Here is a 13,176-nt window from a genome sequence, read left to right as displayed (position 1 = left end):
CAGTTCTATTTGTTTAATTATTCAAAACGGACTGTTTTGCAATTTTCATGTTTTAATTTATATAATATAAAGGTAATAACTATTGAATTATTAATTTATATAATATGCCTTAAAAAAAAATTATATAATATAAAGTAAAGAGTCCAAATTGACCTCTACTGGGGAGAGAGAGAGAGGACGTAAAAACAAAAACAAAAACAAATTCTAAACAAAAAAAATGGGATCACTTACGTGAGTGACATTGGTATGTAACTTAACTTGAGTTGACGCACGCACACTCTCTCTCTTCCGTCCTACGGCATAAAAACTAGAAGCGGTCGAGAGAGAGAGAGAGAGAATGAGCGGAGGAGCAGAGAAGGTAGTGTGTGTAACTGGAGCATCTGGTTACATAGCTTCTTGGCTCGTCAAGTTCTTGCTCCAACGTGGTTACACTGTCAAAGCCACAGTTCGTGACCCAAGTTAGTATATACTCTCACTCTCACTCCAAACTCTCCCATTTCATTTAACAACCTTTGATTTTCTTTGCAAATAAATTTTTTACACCTGGGTTTTCAACTTTTCATTCATCACCATTTTTTCATAATCACCGCGAACCCAGTTTAGTTTTACTCAGACTAATTTAATGTTATAACCTTTTTATTTAACTAGTTAATCTTTTTCTTTATTGAGCCAAGTTCTAACACTAATTGAATTTGCAAGCTTCCTAATTAAAGCAAAAGTTTTACCCTTTCTCTTTAATGGGTTGTGATAAATGATGATCATGTTTGAATTGTATATCAAGAAGATAAATTATGCTTGAATTTTGTCCAAAACCGCAGAATTTTAAGAATTGGGTTTAAAATCTAGTGTTGTTTGCGTTTAGGAGATCGTCAAACAAATTCGATGACTTCCCCCTCCCACTTTGCTTTGCTGATAGTAATCACTAAAATGAGACTGTATAATTTTCATGGTTAAATTACTAATTTGATCCTCAAACTATAAGTTAAAGTTTAATTTGGTCCCTCAACTATTAATTGTGTCAATTTAGTCCCTCAATTATTTGTTGTGCCAATTAGTTACTCAATTTTCAAAATAAAGTCAATCTCATCTTTGAATCTACTCCTCTACATTTAAATTTTAATGAACCTAACTAATGTAGAAAATGGAACACAAATTAAAAGCTAGGATGCATGGACACTGACACCAATACAGGTACAATACAGTGTTATGAGCAATTTTTGAAAAATTGTAACATGACACGGCATATAAGACATCGTTACGACACATATACGACACCTAAATGAAGTGTCCTAAGTTAAATGATTATTATAAAATGTGTAAAATTTTGAAATCGGATCATTTTCAATTATTAATTCTGTTAAAATTTAAATGGATAGGTGACCCAAGAATGAATTTGGCATGATTTTGGAAATTGAATGACTAAATTAATGCAATTGAACTAAATTGAACTTTATCCAATAGTTAGAATATCAAATTAGTAATTTAATCAAACTTTAATTTTGAAATTATTACTTGAATACTTATAATTTTGATATTTGTGAAGGAAAAAAATAGAGAATATAGGTGATGTTAAGATGGATAAACTCATAGATGTATACTTTTTTAAAAGATACAATATAAACAACTTATGGGTTCTGCTTTAAATGTGACCATAGATGATCCAAGGAAGATGGAACACTTACTTGCACTTGATGGAGCTAAGGAAAGACTTCATTTGTTCAAAGCTGATTTACTGGAAGAAGGATCTTTTGATTCTGTGGTTGATGGATGTAAGGGCGTTTTTCATACAGCCTCTCCCGTTATTAACTATTCCGCTGATCCACAGGTACATTCTGTTACACTTAAATTGAATGATGAATGTCATATAATATGGAAAAAAAAATATATATATATATATATATTCCAAAGAATGACTAAATCTTGTTTAATACTTTAATTTACCAAAAGTAAGTGAAACTTTCTTGCCCTCTGATCGCATAAAGTAGTCCATGAAATTACCCTTTTTTTCATTTCGCATGTTTTGAAATGCCCATTGGATGCTTCTTTTATCTCTTATATAATTTCTTTTGATTTGCTCCAATGTTTGTGTGCAAGTCTTCCTTAGTATATCTTTAAACTGTTTAAAAATCTAAGGGGGAAAAACGTAACAGTCTATGTAGATACTGTGCAAATGACATCTCAAATCACTTGTGCATATGTTGACTTACCCAATTCATAACGAGAATTTTTTTATTTTTTATTTTTTATTTTATTTTTTATAATTATTTCCAGACAGAATTAATTGAACCTGCATTGAAAGGAACACTTAATGTCCTTAGATCATGTGCCAAAGATCCATCTATTAAAAGAGTGGTTATAACATCCTCAATGGCAGCAGTTGCATTCAATGGAAAACCTCTTGCTCCCGATGTATTAATTGATGAGACTTGGTTTTCAGATGCTGCTCTCTGTGAGAAATCAAAGGTGCATATATGTTCTAATTTCTTATTACATGCTCTTTTTTCCAAGTTCTTTAGTGAATGCTACATTTGGCAATTTCTCTGGCTTCATAATGGTTTATCAGTCACATCATATCAGCTGCAATTAAGCTTTTTCTTATTTTTGCGTTCCTTTTTCCCCTGGATGGTTTTTCTCCTATCTTATACTATGGATGTAGCCTTCTTGAGTGAGTTTATTCATGTTCAGCCTTCATATCCCGTATTTATATAAAGTATTGTGAAACAGAAGACACCATAGCACTTAGTATATATGATGCTCTCAAGTGTAGTGATAGCTCTTAAGAACAATTTGTATTCCATCAAAGTGTAATTGAAGCTTTATTTGTCTTTCTGATTACTATATTTGAAGATAGTCCACTAATATGTTTCTCTCTAAGCTGGGTCTAAGTGTTTGCTAGGAAAGCATCTTCAATAGAATATTGAATTTTAAGGAGGTTTACTCTCTATTCTTTCCAGAGCAGTTGATTGAGGGAAAATGTAAGTTTAGATATATATATATATATATATTACTAACCAACAAATTTCTTTTGGTTTTTGGTGGGAGGATGCAATCATCACTAAGCTTCGTTACCACAGATATGAACTTCATATCTGTGGTAGCAAATATGATGCCTTTTTTTTTAAAATAAAAAAGAAAAAAAATTATTTGTTTCAGTTATATGACATATATTCTCTATCAACACAACTGGATTGGAAATCATTTGTTTACTTTGAGATCATTTGTTTTCATCAGCTTTGGTATTCACTTTCAAAGACCTTAGCTGAGGCGGCTGCTTGGAAATTTGCAAAAGAGAATGCAATTGACATGGTCACAATAAATCCAGGCTTCGTGATTGGTCCTCTCTTACAGCCAACTCTTAATACAAGTGTGGATCCAATTCTGAAACTTGTAAATGGTACTCTTCAGCTCTAGCCTATAGAGGTTATTTTTATCTTTCTATTGAATGGTAATGCATGCTTGTGAAATAAAATGATGTTGGACCAAATGACGTTTCTTCTCCCCCCCACCCCCCCCCCCCCCTTCCTCTCACATAAGGGGCGAAGAGAATGGGTTCAAACTTTTGTGATTCATGTATTATTTTTTTTATAATTTAGAGATTAATATGCCTAACAGCACAAACTCCAAAAGAAAGATGATTTGACCCCATGCATCTGTTTGGCTAACTTCATTGTTCTTATGTCTAGAATATTGTGTGGGACAAAAATCTAAAGTTATTCAGTGGCAATAGTTAACATAATCTATTCGATAGGGGGATTTAGAACAGTGTTATGCGCAAAGTATTTTTGCCTGAATTAGGTATATTAATCAAATCATAATTCTTTCTCCAGGGATTCCAACACTCAGTAACTACTTACCTCAAATGAAAATTAGCTTTAATATCTCACAACTTCTACAATTCGAAGTGTGATGTAGGTTATGTTCTTTGTTGCTTAATTTTTATACAGTGAACAGATACTATTTTCTGAGCAGTCTGATGTGGCACCCCTTGTCATTTCATCATCCCCTTGTTCATTTATTTTGTTCAGATGATTTACAGTTGTCAACTTGTCATTGGATCAAATTTGTCAAAGCTCTGGGCTTCCAAACTCCCTGCACTAATTAAGGCTTTAATGCTCTATTGTATCTTATTTGGGAATAAGATCAGATGAAATTTTAAGGAAATGGCTGCAAACCTAACTTAATTTTATCACCACCTCAGTACATAACCAAAACATATTGGTTCACAAATTTAGCCTGCTACTATTTCACATCAATTAAATAAGCACAAATTCCAAACTTTGTCCAAAACTGGTAGTTTTGTGCTTTATTATTCCAGTGAAAATTTCAGTTTGAAAAATTCTTTGATATGTTCATCTGAATGACTTTTAGTGACCCTTTTTTAAACACATTACTTAGAATTATCAAATTTTCATGTCTTTTTTGTTGTCGTCTTGAGATTCTTGCAATGGGCCAACTACTATTGTGGCATGTGACTTTGCTTTGGACTGTTTACAACAGATAAAAGGTGTGTTTATGTTTAAAGCATGTCAAAGGAATAGATGGAATCTTAGTTATAGGGTAAGTTCCTTGTTTAAGGACTTTCTTTTAAATTAAAAGTAGTCAAGTTGTGAGTGCATCTCTACAATCGTTCAAATGTCTTAATTTCTGCCAGAATGTGGTTCTGCCTAATTCCCTCTTCTTTGATACAATTTTTTGTGATGCAAGGAGTTGATGGTTTATCTTATGCAGGGGCCAAAACATTTTCAAATGCAACTTACAGATGGGCTGATGTTAGAGATGTTGCTAATGCTCATATACTAGCCTTTGAGAGCCCATCAGCTAGCGGAAGATATTGTTTAGTTGGAAGAGTTATGCACTGTTATGAGGTTGTGAAGATTCTGCATGAGCTCTTCCCTGATCTGAATCTTCCTGAAAAGTAAGCTGCATATATGTCTATTTTACTACTATTTGTCACATCTCTTTCTCCTAGATGCATTGAACAATTTCTTATTATCTTTGGCCTGATTGGGTTATGGCTTTACATTCATTATTTTCTAGTGCAAATTACGTATGTTTTTCTTTTCCTTGGACAATATCTTCCCATCCCGATTTGGAAATTCCATTTTTAATTTTATTTTTATTTTTATTGTTATCATAATATTTTCATATGAATTTTGTTTTTATTTTTATGGCGTGGTACCTCACCAAGGCAAGGCCCTTTGGACCCATCCCTGTGGAGTAAACCACAGATACAAAACCCCATAGAGATCTTGTTTCATGTGTGCTTTTCATAATATTTAAAAATTTATAACTAAGATCTTTCTATATGCTTGGTTGAAAAAAAGGGGGGAGGCCTACAGAAGAGAGAGAAGAAATTCTCATTTTGGCCAAGTCTATTATCTATAATCCTTTTTCAGTGGTTTTTTATTTTGTTCTTTTAAACAATATTATGGTCTTTTATTTTGTTTCTATTTTGGATGATGTCATCCATATACTGTTTCACCTTACATGCTCAAAGGCACAGGCGAGTTATAAGCCATTACATTGTATAGCATTTAGGAACTCTACTGTATTCTAGACAATGTGAATTAGCCATAGAATAACCAGTCCGAAAGGGAAAAAGAACCAGCATAATCATCAAGTAATTTCTTTTCTCACCAAGAGCATAAGGTCATCAACTTCCAAAATCAAAATTGTTGTAAAAGTAAAAGAGTTTGGGGTTTGATAAGTTGACCCTAACACATAAAATATTATTTAGATATAAAGGAGTACTGTGACATTACTATTTTGCCCCTAGTTTAAACCCATAACAAAAGTTGAGCTCCTAACCTTGTTACGGTCTACCTCAACATTAACAGCTCTACTTTATGCAACTATCATGTTCATTATTCTTTTTTTTTGATGAAATAAAAGACATTATTGAAGAAGGAAGAAAACTACACAAAAGGGTCAGCCTCCTTTACAATCACATCTACAACACTAGGAGGGAAATGACCAAGACCAAAACTTCCAAAATAAAAAAAGCTACAAGACCATTTGGCTAGTTCATGGGATGCTAAATTGCCTCACAATAAACCCAGCTAAAGGATGCTAAACCAAGCTCAACAAATATAGAGTCAACAGCCGAAACAAAGCTAACCAATCTCCATGGAACTTGATCACCAGGAGCTCTTATTGAATCTATACATATCTTGAAACTTGGTAGCAATATTAAGTGCCAAAATAATTGCATCAGCCTAAGCTTGAAGAGTGACGTTGGTATTTACCTTCTTTGAGTGGGCAAAAACCAATTTTCCTCTCCAATCTCTAACAACCACAGCAATAGAAGAGTAACTCAGCCCAACAGCAGCATCACAATTAAGTTTGAAGGAATTATACCTTGGTGTTTTAACCACCTACTTAGACTTCTCCAAGAATCCCTAGGCAGGCTTGATTTTATCAACCGCCAATGTTCTTGAACCAGCTTATGAAAGTTTCTAGATTTCTGCACCTCAGATGGCAGCAATCCCTCATGGATAACTTTGTTTTTCCACATCCATATACAGTCAAGACACAAAGCTCCAAACAAAAGAAACTTCTCTTTATTTTCCTTATCAAATTGCATAACATTTGGTGGGTCAAGTAGCATTTCATTCAATTGAGATGTAGAGGATAATTGCAGGTTGTCCAATCTGATAATCAATTGACTTCCATACCAGAGTGCCCTTGCAATATGACATTGAGTGAATAAATGCAAGGTGGATGTAGAATCAAAGCCACAAAAAGGACAACTTAGATCAGGGATATGAACATATCTGCTAGTTTGATCTTTGGTTGGAAGCAAGTCTGATGCGATCCTCCACCGGTGCAGTTTGAGTCTATGGTGTAGCTTTGTCTTCCAAATCTTTCTTTTAAATGAGTCAGCACTTTTTCGTCCATCATTCTTCATTATTAGATTGTATGCTGTTTTCACTCAAAATTGACCATTTACCGAATTAGTCCATGCCCATCTGTCTGTTTGGCCACTGTTCCAAATTGGAATTTTCAAGGTTGCTGATATTGATCAAATAATTGCTGTAGTTTTGTCACATTCCAACCTGTTTTCATATGGTTCATTAATTGAGAGACCACCAAGCAAGAATCACCTTTTTGGGAGGCTGGACTGGGAGAGAATCCTGGTTTGTTGGGTAGCCAAGGATCTTCCCACGCCAGAATGGACTCACCTGAACCCACCAATTTGCATGCACCTTTTTGTAACAGAGTCCTAGCATCCTCTATGCTCTTTCAAATCCATGAGGTTTTGGTTGTTTGAGGTGCTGTAAGCCAACTTGATCTCACTTTGTACTTTGCAACCACCAACTTGACACAAAAGGCAATTCTTTCTGGACAAAACCCACCATGCTAACTTGGCTATAAGAGCTAAATTGATATCCTCAAATCTGTTGAATCCCATCCCACCTTGCTTTAATGGCTTGCATAATTCATCCCATGCCAGTTGAGAATAGAAGTTTTGATTATCCTTCTTAGGACTCCACCAAAAACGCCTAACGGCAGCATCTGACTTCCCATTTAGAGTCTGAGGAAACATGAATCTTGACATTGTGTAGTTTGGTATTGCTTGAGCTACTAACTTGATGAGTGTTGCCCTTCCTGACCAAGAGAGACTTTTGCTTTTCCAACTGGCAGTTATATCTTGAACCTTGTTTTTTACATACTCGAAATCTCTGCTTCTATTATTTGATAGAAATAGGGTACTCCCAAGTATTTAGTACCCTGTGACAGCTTCACTCCTTTTGTCGAGCCCCTATTGTCCTCTCTATTAATCAATCTAGCTAAAACTTCACTGCCTATAATGAATAGATAAGGGGATAGAGGATCACCTTGTCTTAGCCCCCTTGAGGGAGAAATTCTAGTCTCCTTTCCACCATTGAGCAGCAAGGTGTAATTAACAGTGGACATACATTGATGGATTAACTTGGTGAACTTCTGGCTGAACCCAAAAGCCCTTAGAACAGCTGATATGAAGTTCCACTCCATCTTGTCGTACGCTTTGTGAAAATCTAATCTGATACTGATGCAACCGCTTTTCCTCTTTATATCCTTAAAACTATGCACAACTTCTTGAGCAATAATCACATTTTCAGATATTCTTCTATTTGGGATAAATGCAACCTGGGCTGGATCAATCATCTTTTCAAGAAGAGGCCTCATTCGATTCGCTAGGGTTTTGGAGATCACCTTATAATACAAATTGCAAAGACTAATTGGCCTGAATTGGTTGAAGTTATGAGCTCCTTGGACCCTGGGTATTAGAGTAATAAAGGTATGATTCATCTCTCTAAGCAACCAACCCTCTCTGAAAAAGCTTTGAACTGCTGCCACAAGCTGCTCCCCAACTATTAGCCAATAATGTTTATAAAACAATCCTGGCATATCATCAGGCCCGGAGCTTTAAGTGGGTTCATATTGAATACAACTCTTCTAATTTCTTCTTCCAAGGGAACTCTAGTTAATTCTATTTTTTCTTCATATGAAATACATGGCTCAATAAGACCATCAAGATCAGTTGGCACTTGTGTTAGGAGATTGGAATACTTCTTTGAATTTAGTAGCGAAGTATGCCCCTATTTCATTTCTGTCAATCAGTCTGGATCCTTCATCTTCTCTAATTTCAGTAATGAGGTTCCTTCAGTAATACAGTTCCTTTGTCTCCGAATAATGGTTGATAAATGAAAAAATCTTGAATTCCAATCTCTTACCTTTAACCACAACTCCCGGGATTTCTGTTTTAACTTTACTTCTTCCCATTTGATTCTCTTGAGTTGGGGCTCTATTTTGAATTTCTTCAATTTTCTTCTCCAACTCTTTGATTCTGGTTCTTGCATATCCAAACTGTGTTTTGTTCCACTCTTTTAGCTTGTCTCTTGCTTGTTGAATCTTTCTTGCCAGTCTGAAACCATGAGACTCTTCTACTTGCAATTGCCAAGCTTGCTGAAGCAGCTGAACTACCTGTGAACTTGTTGCATCTCTAGTCCACATAGCCTCAAAACGGAAAGGCCTTGCTCTTGAATTGTCCTCCAAATGGGTGTCTAGCAAAATAGGATTATGATCTGAGGATGACGCTATTAGAGGCTTAATCTCGGCTTTAGGAAACTAGCCTTGCCATTCCTGATTACAAACACCTCTATCCAACCTCTCCTTAACATTAGCCAAACCAGCACGTTTATTGGACCATGTAAATTTAGACACAAAAGCCAAGATCAGTGGCTCCTGTTCCAAGAACAAAATTTTTAAAACTTCTGGTAGAACCTTCTCCAACTCTCTTTTCTGCACTATTAATCAAACAATTGAAGTCCCCAATTGTTAATCAAGGTCCAGCAAATGAATTAACCATGCCCTCCATAAGACCCCAAAAATTAGCCCTGCCATTAACACCAGAAGGGCCATACACTGCAAAAAGAAGCCATGGAGAAGAAGGGGCATCTGACTGAACCAAAGGCGCAATGTCATTTCTGTCTGCAAATATGACCTCCCGGCTCCACACCCTTTCTCCATATTAAGGCTAAACCACCAGATTCACCTTTAGACTCAACACTTTGGCAGTCAACAAAACCCAAACTTGATCTCATTTTTTTTCTATTTTTGGAGACTTGCTTTGGATTCCGAAATGAAAACTACATCAGGCCATTCTTCTCTAACAAGAGCCTTTAAGGCACTAGCTGTTGGCGCTCTACCAGCACAACGACAATTCCAAGATAGGATTCTCATGGTGTGGAGGGATAAAACAATTACAAGAACAACCACCAGCCAAAACTCAGTAACTTCAAACTGAAGAGACTATTTAACTAGAGCCCTCCAAAGTCTACACATACAGCCCACCAACAAGAACAACCACCATCCATAATTCTATAATCCAATCACCAATCAACTCCAATAAACATTCACTCTTGACAACCACAAACCAAACGCCCTAAGAAATCTACAACATAACCCAACACCAAAATTCTACTGCAAAATACAATCACCTGCCAACATCAACAAAACTACCAACCAAAACTCAGAAAGTAAGATAAAGCTGGAAAAGAGCTTATGGATCGAATCCACAGGTTGAGGATGACCTGCTGACTGGGCAGAGCAAACCCAAACCGGGCGGAGCGAAACCCACAGATAGGGAAGGAATAAGCCCCACAAAAGGGGAAGAAAGACCCACGGACGGGCAGAGGTGAACCCACCTCGGAGTGGAGCTTGCGGAGGAGGCCAGGAAAACTCAGGCACAACATAAGAAAAATTCTTGGTGTTCTACACTTGTGCCCTATAACCCACTTATCATCACAATAATAGCACAATCCCTTTTTCCTCCTCTCATCCATCTGAGAAGGAGAAATCCTTTGAATTGCCATCTTACCACTTTTAGGATCAATCTTGGACACTGGTGGAGGGCCTAGAATTGAAGCCTTAGGTCCTTCACCCCAAGGTTTAATACTTCTCCTACTAGCCATTATGTATTCCTCTTGAATTTTTGCTAGACCAAATGCTGCATTAAGGCTCTGGGGATTAAGCATTCTGACTGGTAGTCTGATCTCATCTCGTAGACCACTCAAGAAACAGCTCAGCTTATGCTTCTCTGACAATTCCTTGATTCTGTTTGAGAGAGCTTCGAATTGACCCTTGTACACAGCCACACTACCAACTTGCCTCAACCGGGTCAATGTTTCCATTGGGTCATCATACGCTGATGAGCCAAATCTCACATGTAAGGATCTTACAAAGGCCTCCCAACTAGTGAATTGCCCAGCCTCTTCTGCTTCTTGAAACCAAATCAGAGCCTCTTCTTCCATATGATAAGAAGCTAGCAAAATTTTTTGATTAAGAGGAGTGCCATATAACTGGAAAAACTGGTGAGCCTTATAGACCCAGCCCGAGGGATTCTCACCCCTGAATTTTGGAAATTCTAACTTCACACTACGTGGAATAGATGCCAAAGTTGTATCTGGATGATTCGAAGAAGAAGGAACTTCTGGTGGTGTTGATTGTCGTTGCCATTGACTGCCAGCTTCTGTAAACCCTTGCACAGTTTGAGATAGGGCCTGCAACATGTCAGTAACAGCATCCATTTTCTGATGAAACATACTAGTAACCGCATCCAATTTCTGATGAATTCCATGGAGTTCTTGATCATGTTGGTCTGAGGTTTGAGAGAGGTAACTGATCTTATCATTAAGAGCAGCGATGGATCGAGTCTCTGTCATGGTGGCAGAGATTGGCTCTGATACCAATTGATAAGAATTTCCTATTCTAACAGTTCTAAGCAGAGGATTGGGAATATGAATATAGCAGGGAGTTATTAGAGGGAGAGAGAGAGAGAGAGAGAGAAAGAGAGATAGAATTTGGGAGAAGAATTGGGAATTGTATTACTCATTTCATGTCCCATACAATGAACCACTCGGTCCCTTTATACACAGCTTTACAGCACTATCAACAATGGTATTCTTCTTGTAACTGTTTCTAACTAACTAACCACCCCAATCAGTTGTAACTAACAATTAATATCAATCCCACTATTAACTATTTCATGGGCTAATTACACAATTACTAAGAACTAGCTATACTCCAATGCACCTGGTAGCAGCAACTATTACTCACAGGCTCCTCACGCATCAGGTATCAGCTTACCACGCATCAAACATCAGCAATCAATATCAGCTACAACACCCACACCAGAGGAGTCCTATCATCTTTCTCCAGTCACTTAACATTCAGTAACTACCTGAAATGAAAATCCGGCTTTAATCTGTCATTACTTATACAGATTTAATTTTAAAGTATGTTGTGGATTTATTTTCCTTGTCATCTCATCATATATTTGCACATTTATTTTGTTCTAATTATTTACATTTGTCATAGGATTAAGCTTGTGTTTGGTAAGGCTATTGCAAATAGATTTTGAATTCTGGCAGAATGAATTTCAGTAAACTACATTCCTTTGAGAAATTCTTTGGTATTATGCTGCTATTCTCACCAGCACATCATTGACTAATGAAAGCATATGGGTCAAAATTTTAGACAGCTGTTAATTTTAGGTAAATTCAATTGATACAAATTCCAAATTTTGTCAAATTGGTTCATACCTTATCATCCCAGTTAGATTTATTTTCTTCTGAAAATTCTTTGATATGTTTATCTTGAATGACTTTCAGCTACCTTGTTTTAAAACATCACTTGGAATGACTTAATTTTCATTTGTCATTTTTGTCATCATCATGAATTTCTTGCAATGAGCCACAACATTTAATGCAGCATTGACTTTGATTTGGACCGCTTATAAGAGAGAAAAGTTGTGGTTATTTTTAAAGAATGTAAAGGAATAGAAGGAATCTTAGTTCTAGAATAAGTTCCTTATTCATTGAGTTTCTTTTACATTGAAAGTAATCAAGTTGTAATTGCACCTCTATAATCTTTCAAATGTCTTAACTTCCACTAGAATGTGGTTCTGCCTTATTCCCTCTTCTAAGAGGCAATCTTTTGTGATGCAAGGAGTTGATGGTTTATCTTATGCAGGGGCCGAAAGATTTCCAAATATAACTTACAGATGGGTTGATGTTAGAGATGTTGCTAATGGCCCTATCTGTTTCCTTTGACAATATATTCCCATCCTAATTTGGAAATTATGTTTTTCTTTTAATTTTATCATTATATATGCATATGATAATTTTAACCTCTCAAGTGTCTGAGATCCTATTCTGGGTGTGCTTTTCACAATATTTGAAAATTTAAAACTAATGTCTTTGATACTTGATTGTTCATGGAAAAAGGGGAGAGAGAGAGAGAGAGAGAGAGAGAGTCTCAATTTGGTCAAGTCTGTTGTCTATAATCCTAATGCGGTTGTCAGGATAAACAATCTCGTGGTCTTTCATTTTGTTTCTGGTTTGGATGATATCATCCGTATAAAATTTCACCTTGCATGCTCTAAAGCATGGGTGAGCTAAGATATTAAAGTGTATGGCATTTAGGGACACTGCTGTATTTTGAACACAATGAATTAGCCAAAGAACCATCCCAAAAGGGAAAAGTAATAACTATTGAATTATTAATTTATATAATATGCCTTCAAAAAAAAAAAATTTATATAATATAAAAGTAAAGAGTCCAAATTGACCTCTACTGGAGAGAGAGAGAGAGAAAGAGAGAGAGGACATAAAAACAAAAACAAATTCTAAA

At 36.1% G+C, this 13,176-nt stretch overlaps 1 protein-coding gene across 1 annotated transcript; it reads left to right on the top strand.

Moving 5' to 3' along the window:
* Positions 1-224: 224 nt before the first annotated feature.
* LOC112023935 (phenylacetaldehyde reductase) lies at positions 225-4,975 on the top strand. Its single transcript, XM_024056561.2, has 5 exons — positions 225-458; positions 1,656-1,825; positions 2,272-2,463; positions 3,232-3,394; positions 4,729-4,975. The coding sequence occupies exons 1-5, from the start codon at positions 338-340 to the stop codon at positions 4,917-4,919; spliced, it is 837 nt and encodes a 278-aa protein (XP_023912329.2). The 5' UTR covers positions 225-337; the 3' UTR covers positions 4,920-4,975.
* Positions 4,976-13,176: the final 8,201 nt, after the last annotated feature.

This window comes from Quercus suber, unplaced genomic scaffold, assembly GCF_002906115.3.
Source record: "Quercus suber isolate HL8 unplaced genomic scaffold, Cork oak 2.0 scaffold_186, whole genome shotgun sequence".
Lineage (NCBI taxonomy): Eukaryota > Viridiplantae > Streptophyta > Magnoliopsida > Fagales > Fagaceae > Quercus > Quercus suber.
This window is presented reverse-complemented; position numbering and strand designations above follow the sequence as displayed.

Bases quoted from the DNA above. Each gene is read 5' to 3' on its own strand.
- LOC112023935 (XM_024056561.2), top strand. From the start codon at position 338: ATGAGCGGAGGAGCAGAGAAGGTAGTGTGTGTAACTGGAGCATCTGGT. The intron at 2,464-3,231 runs GTGCATATATGT...TGTTTTCATCAG, and splicing joins CTCTCTGTGAGAAATCAAAG to CTTTGGTATTCACTTTCAAA. The intron at 3,395-4,728 runs GTACTCTTCAGC...TATCTTATGCAG, and splicing joins AATTCTGAAACTTGTAAATG to GGGCCAAAACATTTTCAAAT.